The sequence below is a fragment of the Delphinapterus leucas genome, chromosome X, assembly GCF_059928025.1.
Source record: "Delphinapterus leucas isolate spDelLeu-1000000601 "Yukka" chromosome X, BTC_Dleu_Yukka2, whole genome shotgun sequence".
Lineage (NCBI taxonomy): Eukaryota > Metazoa > Chordata > Mammalia > Artiodactyla > Monodontidae > Delphinapterus > Delphinapterus leucas.
In genome coordinates, this window is record NC_143150.1 from 66,663,628 (window position 1) to 66,679,611 (window position 15,984).

Genomic DNA, 15,984 nt, shown 5'->3' on the forward strand with positions numbered 1-15,984 from the left:
TTCATGGTTTCCTTTGTTGTGTAAAAGGTTTTAAGTTTGATTAGGTCCCATTTTATTATTTTTGTTTTTATTTCTATTGCCTTGGCAGACTGACCTAAGAAAACATTGGTATGATTTATGTCAGAGAATGTTTTACCTATGCTCTATTCTAGGAGTTTTATGGTGTCGTGTCTCATGTTTAGGTCTTTATTTTACATTTTTTTGTTGTATATGGTACGAGGGAATGTTTTAACTTCATTGATTTACATGAGGTTGTCCAGCTTTCCCAACACAACTTGTTGAAGAGACTGTCTTTTCTCCATTGTATATTCTTGCCTCCTTTGTTGAAGGTTGATTGACCCTAGGTGTGTGGGTTTATTTCTGGGCTCTCTATTGTGTCACATTGATCTGTATGTCTGTTTTTGTGCCAATACCACACCGTTTTTATTACTGTAGCTTTATAGTATTGTTTGAAATTTGGGAGAGTTATGCCTCCAGCTTTGTTCTTTTCCCTTAGGATTGCTTTGGCAATTCCAGGTCTTTTGTGGTTCCCTGTTACTTTTAGGATTATGTGGTCTAGTCCTGTGAAGAATGTCATGGGTAATTTTATAAGGATCATATTAAATCTGTAGATTGCTTTGGATAGTATGGCCATTTTACCAATATTTATTCTTCCAAACCAAGAGCATGGGATATCTTTCCATTTCTTTGAGTCAACTTCAGTTTCCTTTTTCCTAGTTCTCAGTTTCCTTTTTCCATGTTTTATAGTTCTCAGGGTATAGGTCTTTCACCTCCTAGGGTTTTTTCCTAGGTATTTTATTTTTTTGTATGCTGTTGTATCATATTATTTATTTTTAAAAATTATCTTAAGTTTTGTTTATTTCTTTGGCTGCACCGTTCAGTTTGCAGGATCTTAGTTTCAGAACAGCGATTGAACCCAGGCCATGGCAGTGAAAGCACTGAGTCCTAACCACTGGATCGCTTGGGAACTCCTTGGATGCTATTTTAAATCGGATTTTTTTTACTTTCTCTTTCTGATATTTCATTGTTAGTGTAAAGAAGTGCAACAGATTTCTTTTTTCTTTTTTAAAAAAAAATTATTTATTTATTTGGCTGCATTGGGTCTTAGTTGCAGCACGTGGGATCTTCATTGCTGTGTGCGAGATCTTCGTTGTGGCATGCAGGATCTTTAGTTGCGGCATGCGGGATCTTTTTAGTTGCGGCATGTGGGACCTAGTTCCCTGACCAGGGATCGAACCAGGGCCCCCTGCATTGGGAGCAGAGTCTTAGCCACTGGACCACCATGGAAGTCCCCAGAAATGCAATAGCTATCTGTATATTAATCTTGTATCTTTCTACCTTGCTCAATTCATTTATTAGTTCTAATAGTTTTTTTTGTGGCCTCTTTAGGAATATTTGTATAGAGTATCATGTCATCTGCATATAATCACAATTTTACCTCTCTCTTACAATTCAGATACCTTTTATTTCTTTTTCTTATCTGATTGCTGTGCCTTTGCCCATTTTTGTATTTGGTTGTTTGGTTTTTTTGGAGTTGAGTTATAGGATTTCTTTATGTTTTCTGGTTATCAATACCATTTCAGATATATGATTCAGAAATACTTTCTCCCATTTTGTGGATTGTCTTTTCTTCTCTTGATAGTGACCTTTGATGCACAAAAGTTTTTCATTTTGATGAAATCCAGTTTATTTTTTGTTGTTGTCTGTGCTTTTGGTATCATATTCAAGAAAGCATGACGAAATCCAATGTCATGAAGATTCCCCCTCTATTTTCTTTGAAGAGTTTCATAGTTTTAGCTACTATTTTTAGGTCTTTGATGCATCTTGAGTTAATTTTTGTATGTGGTGTGAAGCAGGCATCCACTTTATTCTTTTGCATTTGGTTATTCATTTTTTCCAACACCCCATGTTGAAAAGACTGTCGTTTTCCCATTGAATGTTGTTGATACCCTTCTTGAAAATCAGTTAACCACATATATGCAAGGCTTTATTTCTGGGTTCTCTATTCCATTGTTCTATATGATTGTCCTTTTGCCAGTACCATACTGTTTTGATTATTTTAGCTCTGCAGTTAGTTTTGTTTTTTTCATTTAAGTATAGTTGATTTACCATATTCTGTTAGTTTCAGGTTTACAGGAAGGTAGTTCAGTTTATATATATATATATATATGTATATATATATATATATATATATATATTCAGATTATTTTCCATTATAGGTTATTACATGGTATTGAATGTAGTTCTCTGTGTTATACAGTAAATCCTTGTTGCTTTTGCAGTTAGTTTTGAAGTCAGGAATTGTGAGTTCTTTAATTTTGTTGTATTTCACAACTGTTTTGGTTGTTCAAGATTCCTTGAGATTCATCATGAATTTTAGGATGGAATTTACTGTGTCTGTGAAAAAACTTGGAATTTTGATAGGAGTTGAATTGAATCTCTAGATCACTTTGGGTAGTATTGTCATCTTAACAATATTTATTTGTGTCTTTAATTTCTTTCAGCAGTGAAAGTTTTCCTGTTTTGCAGCTTTCCGTAAGTCTTTCAACTCCTTGGTTAAATTTATTCTTAAATACTTAATTCTTCTTGATGCTATTGTAAATGGCATTGTTTTTTTAATTTCCTTTTTGGATTGTTCATTGTTAGTTTGGAAAAATGCAGCTGATTTTTGCGTGTGAATTTTGTATCCACCGACTTTACTGAATTTGTGTATTAACTGTTAAGAATTTTTTGTGGTATCTTTAAGGTTTTGTACATGTAAGATGTCATCTGTGGACAAAGATAAGTTTACTCTTCTTTTCCAGTTTGGATTATAATGTACTATTTTAAACAGTTGTTAAGTGAACAAAAATGTAAAGTTAATTACCAATGATTTGTTTATAAAAAAGACCATTTTTGGTCAGTATACTCATGAACACATGTCCAAATTTTAGAGACTCTATATGGTCCATTGCTAGAAGACAGCCACCCATCTGTGTGAGCAGGTAGATGAATGGGGGAAAATGAAAAATAGTTTTTGTTTTGTTTTTGTTTGGCCATGCCATGAGGCTCGTGGGATATTAGTTCCCCAAACAGGGATTGAACTTATGCCCACAGTAGTGAAAGCGCTGTGTCCTAACCACTGGCCAACCAGGGAATTCCCGAAAAATAGTTTAGGATGTTACCATTGTGGAAGACTGGGTAATGCATACACAGGATCTTTCTTACAACTGCATGTGAATCTACGATTATCTCAAAATGAAAAGTTTAATTTAAAAAAGGCTAGCTCCTTTACACATATACTTCTCCAAATAATGCAGAAGAGGTGAAACACTAGTAATTTTTAGAACTCCACATTTCTCATGGAAGAAATGTTGTAAAACATTCAGGGTGAAGAAAATGGCCCATAGTTAAAAACACTGACATTAGTACTTAAGACTTGTCTGAAATCCAGTTATTTATGATATGGTTAGCTTACATTAGGAATTTAGAATTTTTTTGGTCCTCTTGAAGATAGGTAGATTAGATGTCATTGGTCATTTACATCAAGCCCATGTTGTAATTGTGTGTTTGTGAGTATGAAGGCTGATCAGATTCTTCTTCAATCAAGATTTTTAACTACTCTTAAGGATCATTTTAAGGACTTGTACCTAGAACCTAGAATTAAGTAGTGTATAGTACTGGTGGAGTAAGCTTCACATTTTGGTGGAGGAGGAAGAGAGTGACAGCCACGTCTGGATTTAATAAAAATAACTTAGAATAGTTCACAATTATAAAACTGATAAGTTAATGTGTGCAGTTTTGCCTTACGAAAAGATCCTTCAATTTACAAAAGGGTTGATAAGTGTTGTCTTTTAAACAGTTTATTTGGTGTGTTTAAAATATCATTTCCACAAATAAGACTCAATTCCAAGGACCATCTCCAATGTATGACTCTAGAAATGAGGCAGATTTTAAAAGCTGACATCAGAGCTTTTATAAATGAATGAATATTTCCCTTCTAAATAGTCACCCTTGGAGGCCATACTGAAACCAATGATGATGTCATTCCTGAGGATACTTCAAGAACTCTCCTTTTGTAACCAATTTAGAAGACATGCAAGAAATTAAGTCTTCAGGAATACTTTGAATTTTGGCAAAAACTATTTTTAATGCACTTGATAATCTTTCATTATTCACCATACTTGACTCTAAATGACATTTGGCTATTTCCAAATATCACATCTGGCCTTAGAGAGGATTTTTCAAATGAGTGGGCAAGTTTTTTAAGTATCAATTTTTTTTCACCATTGGACTTATAGCTGGTCTCATAATGTATAATATTACACAAATATGTTCATTCCTAAGAATGCTGTCCTTCAGAGAACAAAAAAATTCTGATTGTATCCTCTTGTTTTAATTTTTGCATATTGAGGTACTATTAATGGGCTGCATTGATTTATCCATAGTCTTGACGTTGTTCAGATACAGTATGAATTCATGTGATAGCTGGCTTTGTGGTTGGATTGCTGTGAATTCTAGGAATGAGTGCGATAATCATTATGCTGGTTTGCTGTACTCTTTCATTTCTAAAGTACAGCGCTTTTGCTGTTTGGTAATCTGTTGATGAAACAAGATGTAGAATGACATCGTCCATTCTTATTTTTAGATTTTGGTTACCAGGAATATTGTGTGCCATTGGTTGACATGTAGCATCTTTTCCTCTGGTTCCATTCTCTAATTGAAGATTAAGGATACTGAGTGACTTGATGATAATTTTTTTGTACATTTGGCTCATTTCCAAAGGAAGGTTATGGCAAAAAGTAGAAACCATACCCTCTTGGTACCTATATTCTAGAGTCAAGTTTGTTTTAAGATTATTTAAAACAACCCTCTCCACCAAAACAACCAAAATCCCACACACAATGTCTAGTTGCAGTATGCCTGTTAATTTCATTTCTTTTTCGTTCACTAAATATCTTGGGATCTTCCTAACCAAACGTAGAAAAATGGTACAGAGGGGCCACTGGGTTTGGAGCCCAGCACCCTGCTTGAATCAGGGTGGTATCTGGCCCATGAAGGCCTGACTGAGATGTTACCTGTTTCCTAAAGTTTTTTTTTTTTTTTTTTTTGCGGTATGCGGGCCTCTCACTGTTGTGGCCTCTCCCTTTGCGGAGCACAGGCTCCAGACGTACAGGCTCAGTGGCCATGGCTCAGGGGCCTAGCCACTCCGCGGCATGTGGGATCTTCCCGGACCAGGGCACGAACCCGTGTCCCCTGCATCGGCAGGCGGACTCTCAACCACTGTAACACCAGGGAAGCCCCTAATGTTTTAATGTGCATTCTTTTGATGATTAGTGAGGTTGGTGTGCTTTTTCTCCCATTTTTTTTGGTTACACAGTTATATTCCGTTTTTAAAAAATTTTTTGTCTTTTATTCATTTATCTACTGGGAATTTAGTATTGTTATTATTTTTTGGCCATGCCACATGGTGTGCGGGATCTTAGTTCGCCCACCAGGGGTCAAACCCGTGCCCTCTGCAGTGGAAGCATGGAGTCCTGACCACTTGACTGCCAGGGAATTCCCAGTATTATTTAGTATAATAAGAATCTTTATCTCTTTATTTTCAGATGAGTTTGCCTATTAAATTTTGATTATGTTTTTGGAGGTTGCATGCAGAAGTTTTATTTCTTATGTAAAGTTTTATTACTTACATACATTCTTTTTTTTTTTTTTTGTGGTACGCGGGCCTCGCATTGTGGCCTCTCCCGTTGCGGAGCACAGGCTCCGGACGCACAGGCTTAGCGGCCATGGCTCACGGGCCCATCCGCTCCGCGGCATGTGGATCTTCCCGGACAGGGGCACCAACCCGTGTCCCCTGCATCGGCAGGTGGACTCTCAAACACTGCGTCACCAGGGAAGCCCTACTTACATACACTCTTGAATGCCTTCCTCTATTTTGCATTTTCCGTTGAGGTGAAATTCACATAAAATAAAATTAACCATTTAAACCATTTTAGTATATAATTTAGTTTTTAAAGTTTTTACTAAATTCACAATATTGTACAATTGTCACCACTTTCTAATTCTAGAATATTTTCATTGCCCCCAAAAGATAACTTATACCACCCAATTTCCCCCTTCCTTTATCCCCTGGCACCCACTAATCTACTTTCTGCCTCTCTGGATTTGCCTACTTGGACATTTTACATATATAAATGGAATCATCCAATATGTAGGAATTTGTGTCTGCATTTTTTTTTTTTTCACTACGCAAGCCTCTCACTGTTGTGGCCTCTCCCGTTGCGGAGTACAGGCTCCAGATGCGCAGGCTCAGTGGCCATGGCTCACGGGCCCAGCCGCTTTGCGGCATGTGGGATCTTCCTGGACTGGGGCACGAACCCCTGTCCCCTGCATCGGCAGGCGGACTCTCAACCACTGCGCCACCAGGGAAGCCCTGTGTCTGCATTGTTTAGCACAAAGTTTCCAATGTTCATCCGTGCTTAGTATAGATGAATATTTCATTCCTTTTAATTGGGGTATAATATCCCATTGTCTCTTCATCAGTTGATGGATATTTGGGTACTTTTCACTTTTTGGCTGTTATGAATATTGCTGCTATGAACTTTTGTGTTTAGTTTTTTGAGTGTGGGCATATGTTTTCATTCTCTTGGGTATATATCTAGGAGTCGAATTGCTGGGTTATTTGGTAACTCTGTGTTTAACTTTTTGAATTACTACTAAAATGTTTTTCATACTGACTGTCCCATTTTACATTCCCACCAGCAGTGTACGTAAGTTCCAATTTCTTTCCATCCTTGCCAACCCTTATTTTTTAAAAAATTATTATCATATCCATTCTAAAGAGTGTAAAATAGTATCTCATTGTGGTTTTGATTTATATTTTGCTCTAATGATTAATAATCTTGAGCATTTTTTCATGTGCTTCCTATTTGTGTATATTCTTAGAATTGTATATCTAACTTCTGTTTTTTATCGAGGTATAGTTGACTTACAAAGTTGTGTTGATTTCTGCTGCACAGCAAAGTGATTCAGTTATAAATATATATACATTCTTTTTTAAAAATATTCTTTTCCATTATGGTCTATCATAGGATATTGAATATAGTTCTCTGTGCTATACAGTAGGACCTTGTTATTTATTCATTCTATATATAAAATCTTACATCTGCTACCCCCAACCTCCCACGCTATCCCTTCCCCAACCCCCTCCCCCTTGACAACCACCAGTCTGCTCTCTATGTCTGTGATTCTGTTTTTGTTTCATACATAGGTTCATATATGTCATATTTTAGATTCCACATATGTGATATCATGTGGTATTTGTCTTTCTCTTCCTGAGTTACTTCACTTAGTATGGTGATCTATAGTTGCATGCGTGTTGCTGCAAATGGCATGATTTTGTTCTTTTTATGGCTAAGTAGTATTTCATTGTATATATGTACCACATCTTCTTTATCCATTCATCTGTTGGTGGACATTTAGGTTGTTTCCATGTTTTGGCTATTCTGAATAGTGCTGCTATGAACATAGGGGTGCATGTATCTTTTTGAATTATAGTTTTGTCTGGATATATGCCCAAGAGTAGGATTGCTGGATCATATGGTAATTCTATTTTAGCTTTCTGAGGAACCTCCATACTGTTTTCCACAGTGGCTACACCAACTTATATTCCTACCAACAGTGTAGGAGGGTTCCCTTTTCTCCACACCCTCTCCATCATTTGTTATTTGTAGACTTTTTAATGGTGGCCATGCTGACTGGTATGAGGTGGTACTGCATTGTAGTTTTGATTTACATTTCTCTAATAATTAGCGATGTTGAGCATCTTTTCATGTGCCTGCTGGCCATCTGTATGTCTTCGTTAGAGAAATGTCTATTTAGGTCTTCTGCCCGTTTTTCAGTTGGGTTGTTTGGTGTTTTGTTGTTGAGTTGTTGTATATCTAAGTTCTTTAAAACCCATTTCAAATTGGATTTGCCGTTTTACTGTTTAATTGTAAGAATTCTTTACATTATTAAAAGGGTATATATTTTATAAAAGGATTATTTTATTATTTATTATTATTATTATTATTTTTTTGCGGTACACGGGCCTCTCACTGTTGTGGCCTCTCCCGTTGCGGAGCACAGGCTCCGGACGCGCAGGCTCAGCGGCCATGGCTCATGGGCCCAGCCGCTCCGCGGCATGTGGGATCTTCCCGGACCTGGGCACGAACCCGTGTCCCCTGCATCGGCAGGCGGACTCTCAACCACTGTGCCATCAGGGAAGCCCTATAAAAGGATTATTAATGCCTTTTCAGATATATGATTTGAAAATAGTTGTCATCAGCTATGTGGGTTGTCTCTTCACTTTCTTGATGTTATCTTTTCATACACAGAAGTTTTGAATTCCAATGAAATAAGTTTTATCTGTTTTCTTTCTTGCTTTTCAGTTTAGGAAATCTTTTATTAGAAATGGGGTATATGTTTATTTTCTGCATTTTAAACTTTCAACTATTTTTTTTTTTTTTTGCGGTACACGGGCCTCTCACTGTTGTGGCCTCTCCCGTTGCGGAGCACAGGCTCCAGATGCGCAGGCTCAGCGGCCATGGCTTATGGGCCCAGCCGCTCCGTGGCATGTGGGATCTTCCCGGACCGGGGCACGAACCCGTGTCTCCTGCATCGGCAGGCGGACTCTCAACCCCTGCGCCACCAGGGAAGCCCTAAACTTTTAACTTTTTATAACCCTGTTTGTTGGATTACAGATACACTTATTACGTAACTTAATAGGATATGCTGTGATAATTTAGTTATATAAATATTTCCATGGGAATCTGTGAGCTCTTCTAGGTCCTGTTCTATTCATCTTAGTGTTGGTCATTTATACATTTATTCTGTTCTAAGCAGAAAATAGAATAATAAACAAAAGAACTACTGAAGGCTTCCAGAGACTAAGTGCTCAGGAAATATATTTGATAAATTACTGGATTATTATTTTAAATGATGTAAAGCAAAATCTCATACTACCAGCATTTTCCTTGATTAGTACTTTTTAATTTATTTTATTTAAGTATAGTTATTTTACAGTGTTGTGTTAATTTCTGTTGTACAGCAAAGTGATTCAGTTATACATATATGTATATAGATGCATTCTTTTTCATATTCTTTTCTATTATGGTTTATCACAGTCCTTGAATTATACTTTTTTTAAAAAAATTAATTTTATATTGGAGCATCATTGATTAACAATGTGTTAGTTTCAGGTGTACAGCAAAGTTATTCAGGTATACATATATGCATATATATACATTCTTTTTCATATTCTTTTCCATTATGGTTTATCACAGTCCTTGAATTATACTTTGATTGTAGATAAGTGTACAGGTAGATTTTGTTACTCATGTTTTCATATCCTCAGTGAAATAAAGAAAATTCATTTTCTTTAATTCTTATTTTAAGTATGCATTCTTTCAGACCACTTACAGTGTAGATATATTTTCAGTTTGTTAAACTTTATATTTAATTTACTATATGACCTGGTAAGTTAGGATATTCTTTAAATTTTTATTTTGACAGTGAAAGCAAGTTGAATACATTGGTGCAGAAGCTTCATGACTTTCTGGCACACTCATCAGAAGAATCTGAAGAAACAAGTTCTCCTCCAAGACTTGTGATGAACCAAAGCACAGGTAAATTGAAAAAGGATGTGTAACATCTTCTAGTCTATTTTCCATTTATTTTTGAGCAGGTGCAGTTATTAAAGTCTTTAATAGCCCCTGTGTATCTAGTAGTTAGATAATATCTGATACTTGAGATTTTAATTCAGATAAGTAAAAAGTATAAGGTTTTATGGTTATAGGTGCTTAGAGAAGCATATACTTAGGGTTTTGTGTGTAATAGAAATGTTTTATAGAGGTGGGTGATGAGGTTATCTGTTTAAAATAGATAGTATTAGAAGTTGTAGGAATAGTACAGAAATATATTATCCTAGAAGTTATTCATGTATTATGAGTTACATTTTTATATTGTTTGATAACTTCTTTGAGTAGATTTGGTACATAAATTTTTTTTAATAAAAAACAACATCTCCTCTCTACCTCCATTTTTCCTTTTTAAAAGTATCTTGTATCATATATGATGATTACCATCATTTGTTTTGAGGCTTTTAAGGGTAGCCACATATATAAAAGGTGAATACACACACACACACACACTCACACGTACTTCCACACAAACACAATATGTACAAAAAGGGTGAAGAGTGGTAGATCACAGTGAAAAGTTCAGCCATATGTGTAATTAGATTACCAGAAGGAGAAAAGAGAGAATGGGTCAGAAGCTGAGTTTGATGAGATGAGATATTCACTGAGCATTTTCTTTTTTTTGTTTAAAGATTTATTTATTATTTATTTATTTTATTTATTTTCGGCTGTGTCGGGACTTAGTTGTGGTGTGCCGTCTCTTTCATTGTGGTGCTCAGGCTTCTTTCTAGCTGTGGCGTGAGGATTTTCTCTTCTCTAGTTGTGGCGCGCAGACTCCAGGGCTCTGTAGTTTGCAGCATGCAGGCTCTCTTGTTGAGGTGTGCAAGCTCAGTAGTTGTGGTGCACAGGCTTAGTTGCCCCATGGCATGTGGGATCTTAGTTAGCTCCCTGACTAGGGATCGAACCTGCATCCCCTGCATTGTAAGGTGGGTTCTTTACCACCGGACCACCAGAGAAGTCCCTCGCTGAGCATTTTATAAAAGTGAAGAAAGACATCAAGCTGTAGATTCATGAAACACTATGAACCCCACGCAGGATAAATAGAAAACTACAACTATGAATATCATAATTAAACTCCTAAAGAACGAGAACAAAGAGAACAATCTTAGGAGCAGCCAGAGGAAAAATGTCTTTGCTTTTGGAATGTTGAATGTTTCTGAACAACAGTAACACTGATGTCAAGCTCATTTGACGACAGGAATTTTAGAAGCTGGATGATGAAGAAATGATTTATTTAAAGCGAGAAATGAAAATAATTGCCAGCGTCAAAGTTTTCTCAGTGAAAACATCTTTGAAAAGTGAAGGTGGAGTAAAGATAAAAAGTGAGAACTTGATGTCAGCACACCGACACTAGAGGAAATAGTAAAGGGTTTTCTTAAATGAGAAGGAAAATAATTCGAAATGGTGACACCAAAATACAGGAAGTTACAAATAACAATGGGAGGGATAAATAGGTGAATAAAATGAAATATGTACTTTTATCTAATCCACAGTCCGTAGTCTTAATTCATAAATTGCCCCAACAGTGTTTTCATAGGTAACTTCCGCCCCCCACAAGTACAGCATCCAGTTGAAGATGCCACATTGTAAATAGTTATTTGGTCTTTAGCCTTTTCATATCTGAAACAAGCTGGAACCATAACATTTTTCAAATGTACAGATGTATTATTTTGGTGGTTGTCCCTCAATGTGGATTTGTCTGATTAGTTATAATTAGATTGGGATTTTTAATTTTTGGCAGGATTGCCATGTAAGTGGCATTATGTTCTTGTCCATGCATCATATCACAAGGCACGTGATGTAATCTCCCTGTTTATTGGTGATGTTAACTTAGGTTACTTGGTTATGGTTGTTTTTCTAAGTTAAGCCACTGTAAAGGTATGATTTATTCCTTTGTAACTAATTTGTTGAAGATTACTTTGAAATTAACTTAGGTTTTTTTTTTTTTTTTTTTTTCCGGCACGCAGGCCTGTTACTGCTGTGGCCTCTCCCGTTGCGGAGCACAGGCTCCGGACGCGCAGGCTCAGCGGCCATGGCTCACAGGCCCAGCCGCTCCGCGGCATGTGGGATCCTCCCAGACTGGGGCACAAACCCGTGTCCCCTGCATCGGCAGGCAGACCCTCAACCACTGCGCCACCAGGGAAGCCCCCTTAGGTATTCTTTTCATCATCAGTAGTGAGCTTTTATGGTTTCTTACTGCAAATTACCACAAACTTGGCATCTTAAAACAACCCAGATTATTTATTTATTTATGGCTGCATTGGGTCTTCGTTGCTGCACGTGGGCTTTCTCCAGTTGTGGCAAGCGGGGTCTGCTCTTCGTTGTGGTGTGCAGGCTTCTCATTGCAGTGGCTTCCCTTGTTGCGGAGCACGGACTCTAGGACTCTGGGTGTGCGGGCTTCACTAGTTGTGGCATGTGGGCTCAGTTGTTGTGGCTTGCGGACTCTAGAGCGCAGGTTGAGTAGTTGTGGCACATGGGCTTAGTTGCTCTGCAGCATGTGGGGTCTTCCTGGAACAGGGATCAAACCTGCATCCCCCACATTGGCAGGTGGATTCTTAACCACTGCACCACCAGGGAAGTCCCAACCCAAATTTATTATCTCATAGTTCTGTAGGTTTGGAGTCTAGGTGGATTTTGATGAGCTCTGCTAAGGGAATCACAAGGTCTAAGTCAAAGTGACAGTAAGACTATGTTCCTTTCTGGAGACTCTGTGGAAAAATCCATTTCCATGCTCTTTCAGGTTGTTGGCAGAGTTCAGTTCATTGTGGTTGTAGGCCTGAGGTCCCCATTTCTTGCTGACTATTGGCCAGGATCCTCTCAGCTCCTTAATTTCCTCTCACATGGCCCCCTCCATCTATAAAGACATCAAAAACATGTGTCTTCCTCATGCTTTGAATTTCTCTGACTTAATCCTTTTGCTTCTCTGCACCTTCTGCACGAGCTGGAGTCATTTTTCTACTTTAAAGGTCTCATGTGATTAGACTAGACCCCCTCCTTCTCACCACTTCCCAATGAGCTCCCATTTTTAAGGTCAACTGTGCCATTTTACATAGCAAAACCATGGGAGTGTTATTTCCTCACGTTCACAGGTTCTCAAGATTCGGGATCATGAAATCTTGGGGACCATTCCTAGAAATTCTGCCTACACCACATCCATTCACGATTCTTGTGGCTCAATGATATGTTACTATGATGGGTTCAAAATCATGATGTTCTGATCTATCATTCCTCCTATGTTTTAGTTGGCATATTACTATAAGGGAGAAGTTTACATTTCTACGCTCTGTATTCATTTGTTTACATTAGTATATACTATTTTTTTTCTTTTTCCATGAACATTTTCTTACTGTCATTATTTTAATATCCAAATTGTACCAGTATTGGCTAGTGGGAACCCCTTTTGTATGGCTCCTGCAGACCTTTTCACAAGTCTTCATCAACCTTGAGCACTTTCTTACTTTCTGCTCTCACAAGATGTTCATTATTTACTTTGCACTGTCCCTTCCCCAGCCCTGGAATCAGTTATTTCTCCAAGGAGTTCTGATTCCTTTTAGTGGGATATGGTATTTAGAAAGCAATATCTGGGTGTATGATGTGCTTATTGCCGCCAGGATGTCTGCTTCCAGGCCCTTTAGCAGAGAAAGCCAGTATATGTGTTATGTTTTCATGCACTGATATTGATACTTTTAATTTTACTTTGGACTACAGACACCATTCTAGTCTTCCTCTTTTTGTATTTTAACTTCTTACTGCAACAGAAAGATGGCTCCCATTATCCTCAGTTTATGTACTCAGTTGATCAGTCTTCATTGTATCCACATGGTTTCAAATTTGCAAACCAAATCATCACAATAAAGAAACCTAACTAGTGTTAAATATTTGTTTAAAGTTCCTTTTGTCTTTAGAATGAAATCATAGTGTCACAGTTCTATATTCAGTAGTTAGTTGGGGAGTTCTGCTTCTGGTAGTGGCAGAGTAGCTCTGTATGGATAAACAGATATCTCTCACAGATACCAATTATTAATTCTGGCCAAAATACTGAACACAATGATGTGGGGAAACTGAACAGTGACACAAAGCAGACACAAATTGGAGTAGGGTCAACCCATGGAAGAAAGAAGTATTAATGGCTGAATTCCCAATTGTTAAGCCTTTTTTCCTTAGGAAAGGTGCCAGTTAGCTCCATCAGTGGAATTTAAGACTTGGATAGCTCTGTCCTTCTGGATATGCTGTTTGAGCTTGCAACCCCACTACTTCTGATAGCCTTCTTGCGACTAAGGTTGAACCAGCATAAAACTCAGCATTTGGTCCAAGGTGGTGGTGTAGGAAGACCCTGATCTCACCCCTCCCCACAGACACACCGAATCTACAGCTACGTAAAGAGTGATGCCTCTTGCAGAAGAACTGAGGTCTGATTAAACAGCTTCTCCACAACAAATGATACAAGGACCACATAGAGATTGGTAGGAGACACAGAGAGAGAGTATTGATGGGAGCCCCACTTCAGTGTGGTGTACTGCCGTGGCAAGGGATATCACTAAGGGGCCTGTGTACAGACCTGCCTCCCCTGGGGCACAGAGAAAAAACAGTGGTTTAAAGGGGATCTAGACTGTACATGAAGGAAATCCACTTACTAACCCTAGAGTGTCTGCTAAATGGGCAGGGAACTGCTGGAACTATCTCCAATGTTGAAGGTGCTAGAGAGCACCATTTTTTGTGTTCCTCCTTTACCTTGATAGCACAAGTGGGAACATAGTCCACGTTCTCTAGGTGGCCTTCCAAGGCCACCTCAGCATACCTCTGGCCCACACAAGCTATAGGCGTCCTACCAAGGCAGCCTGAGTATACAGTGCCCCAGGACCCCCCGGCTCATGACTTATTAGGCTCCAGCCGGCTTGCCAAAGCTGCCTGGCACACGCAGACTACACAGGGGATGCTCTTAACTGAGGTTATGCCTTCAAGACCGGGAGAGGTACCTGTTTTGCCTGATGTATAGAAAGAAACACAAAGTCAAACAAAATGGGGACAGAGGAATATGTTCCAAGTGAAAGAACAAGGTAAAACTGCAGAAAAAAATCTTAATGAAATGGAGATAAGTAATTTACCTGATAAAGAATTCAAAGAAATGGTCATAAAGATGCTTACCAAACTAGGTAGAAGAATGGAGGAACACAGTGAGAACTTCAACAAAGAGAAAATGTAAAAAAGAAACAGAACTGAAGAACACAATATTGGAAAATACAGTAGAGGAAATTAACAGCAGATTAGTTGATACAGTAGAACACATCAGTGATTTGGAAGACAGAATAGTGGAAACCACCCAATCAGAACAGAAAAAAAGAAGAATTTTAGAAAATGAGAGTTTAAGGGATCTCTGGGGGGCTTCCCTGGTGGCGCAGTGGTTGAGAGTCTGCCTGCCGATGCAGGGGACACGGGTTCGTGCCCCGGTCCGGGAGGATCCCACATGCCGCGGAGCGGCTGGGCCCGTGAGCCATGGCCGCTGAGCCTGCGCGTCCAGAGCCTGTGGTCCGCAACAGGAGAGGCCACAACAGTGAGAGGCCTGCGTACTGCAAAAAAAAAAAAAAAAAAAAAAAAAGGGATCTCTGGGACATCAGGAGTACTAATATTCTCATAGTAGGGGTAGGGGTCTCAGATGGAGAAGAGAGAGAGAAAGGGACAAAAAATTACTTAAAGAAATAATGTCTGAAAACTTCCCTAGTCTGGGTGAGGAAACAGACATCTAGGTACAAGAATCACAGAGTCCCAAACAAGGTGAACCCAAGGAGATCCACACCAAACATGTAAGTAAAATGGCAAAAGATAAAGTGAGAATTTTATGGGCAGCAGGAGAAAAACAACTAATCATATACAAGGAAAATCCCATAAAATTATTAGCTGATTTTTCAGCAGAAACTCTGCAAGTCAGAAGGGGGTGGCATGATATATTTAAAGTACTGAAAGTAAAGAAACTTCCAACCAAGAATACTCTACCTGGCAAGGTTATCATTCAGAATTGAAGGAGAGATGGAGTTTCCCAGACAAGCAAAACCTAAAGGAGTTCAGCACCACTAAAATGGCCTTACAAGAAATGTTAAAACGTATTCTTAGGTGGAAAAGAAAAGGCAATAGTTATAAGAAAATATATGAAAGAAAAAAATCTCACTGGTAAAGGTAAATATATAGTAAATCAGCCACTTACAAAGCTAGTAGGAAGGTTAAAAGACAAAAAGTAGTAAAATCAACTATAACTACAATAAGTAGCTAA

General features: G+C 38.2%; 1 protein-coding gene across 19 annotated transcripts in view; it reads left to right on the plus strand.

Moving 5' to 3' along the window:
- Positions 1 to 15,984, plus strand: part of ATRX (ATRX chromatin remodeler) — a 242,183-nt gene that overhangs the window by 43,400 nt on the left and 182,799 nt on the right. For 10 of the 19 annotated variants that reach the window (XM_089904338.1, XM_089904339.1, XM_022580863.2 and 7 more), the window contains one exon: positions 9,535 to 9,647. In XM_089904338.1, coding sequence (XP_089760464.1) covers positions 9,535 to 9,647 — 113 coding nt within the window. Of the gene's footprint in view, positions 1 to 2,504; positions 2,536 to 9,534; positions 9,648 to 15,984 lie in introns of all 19 variants that reach the window. The other 9 variants (XM_022580857.2, XM_022580851.2, XM_022580859.2 and 6 more) reach the window with 1 other exon arrangement.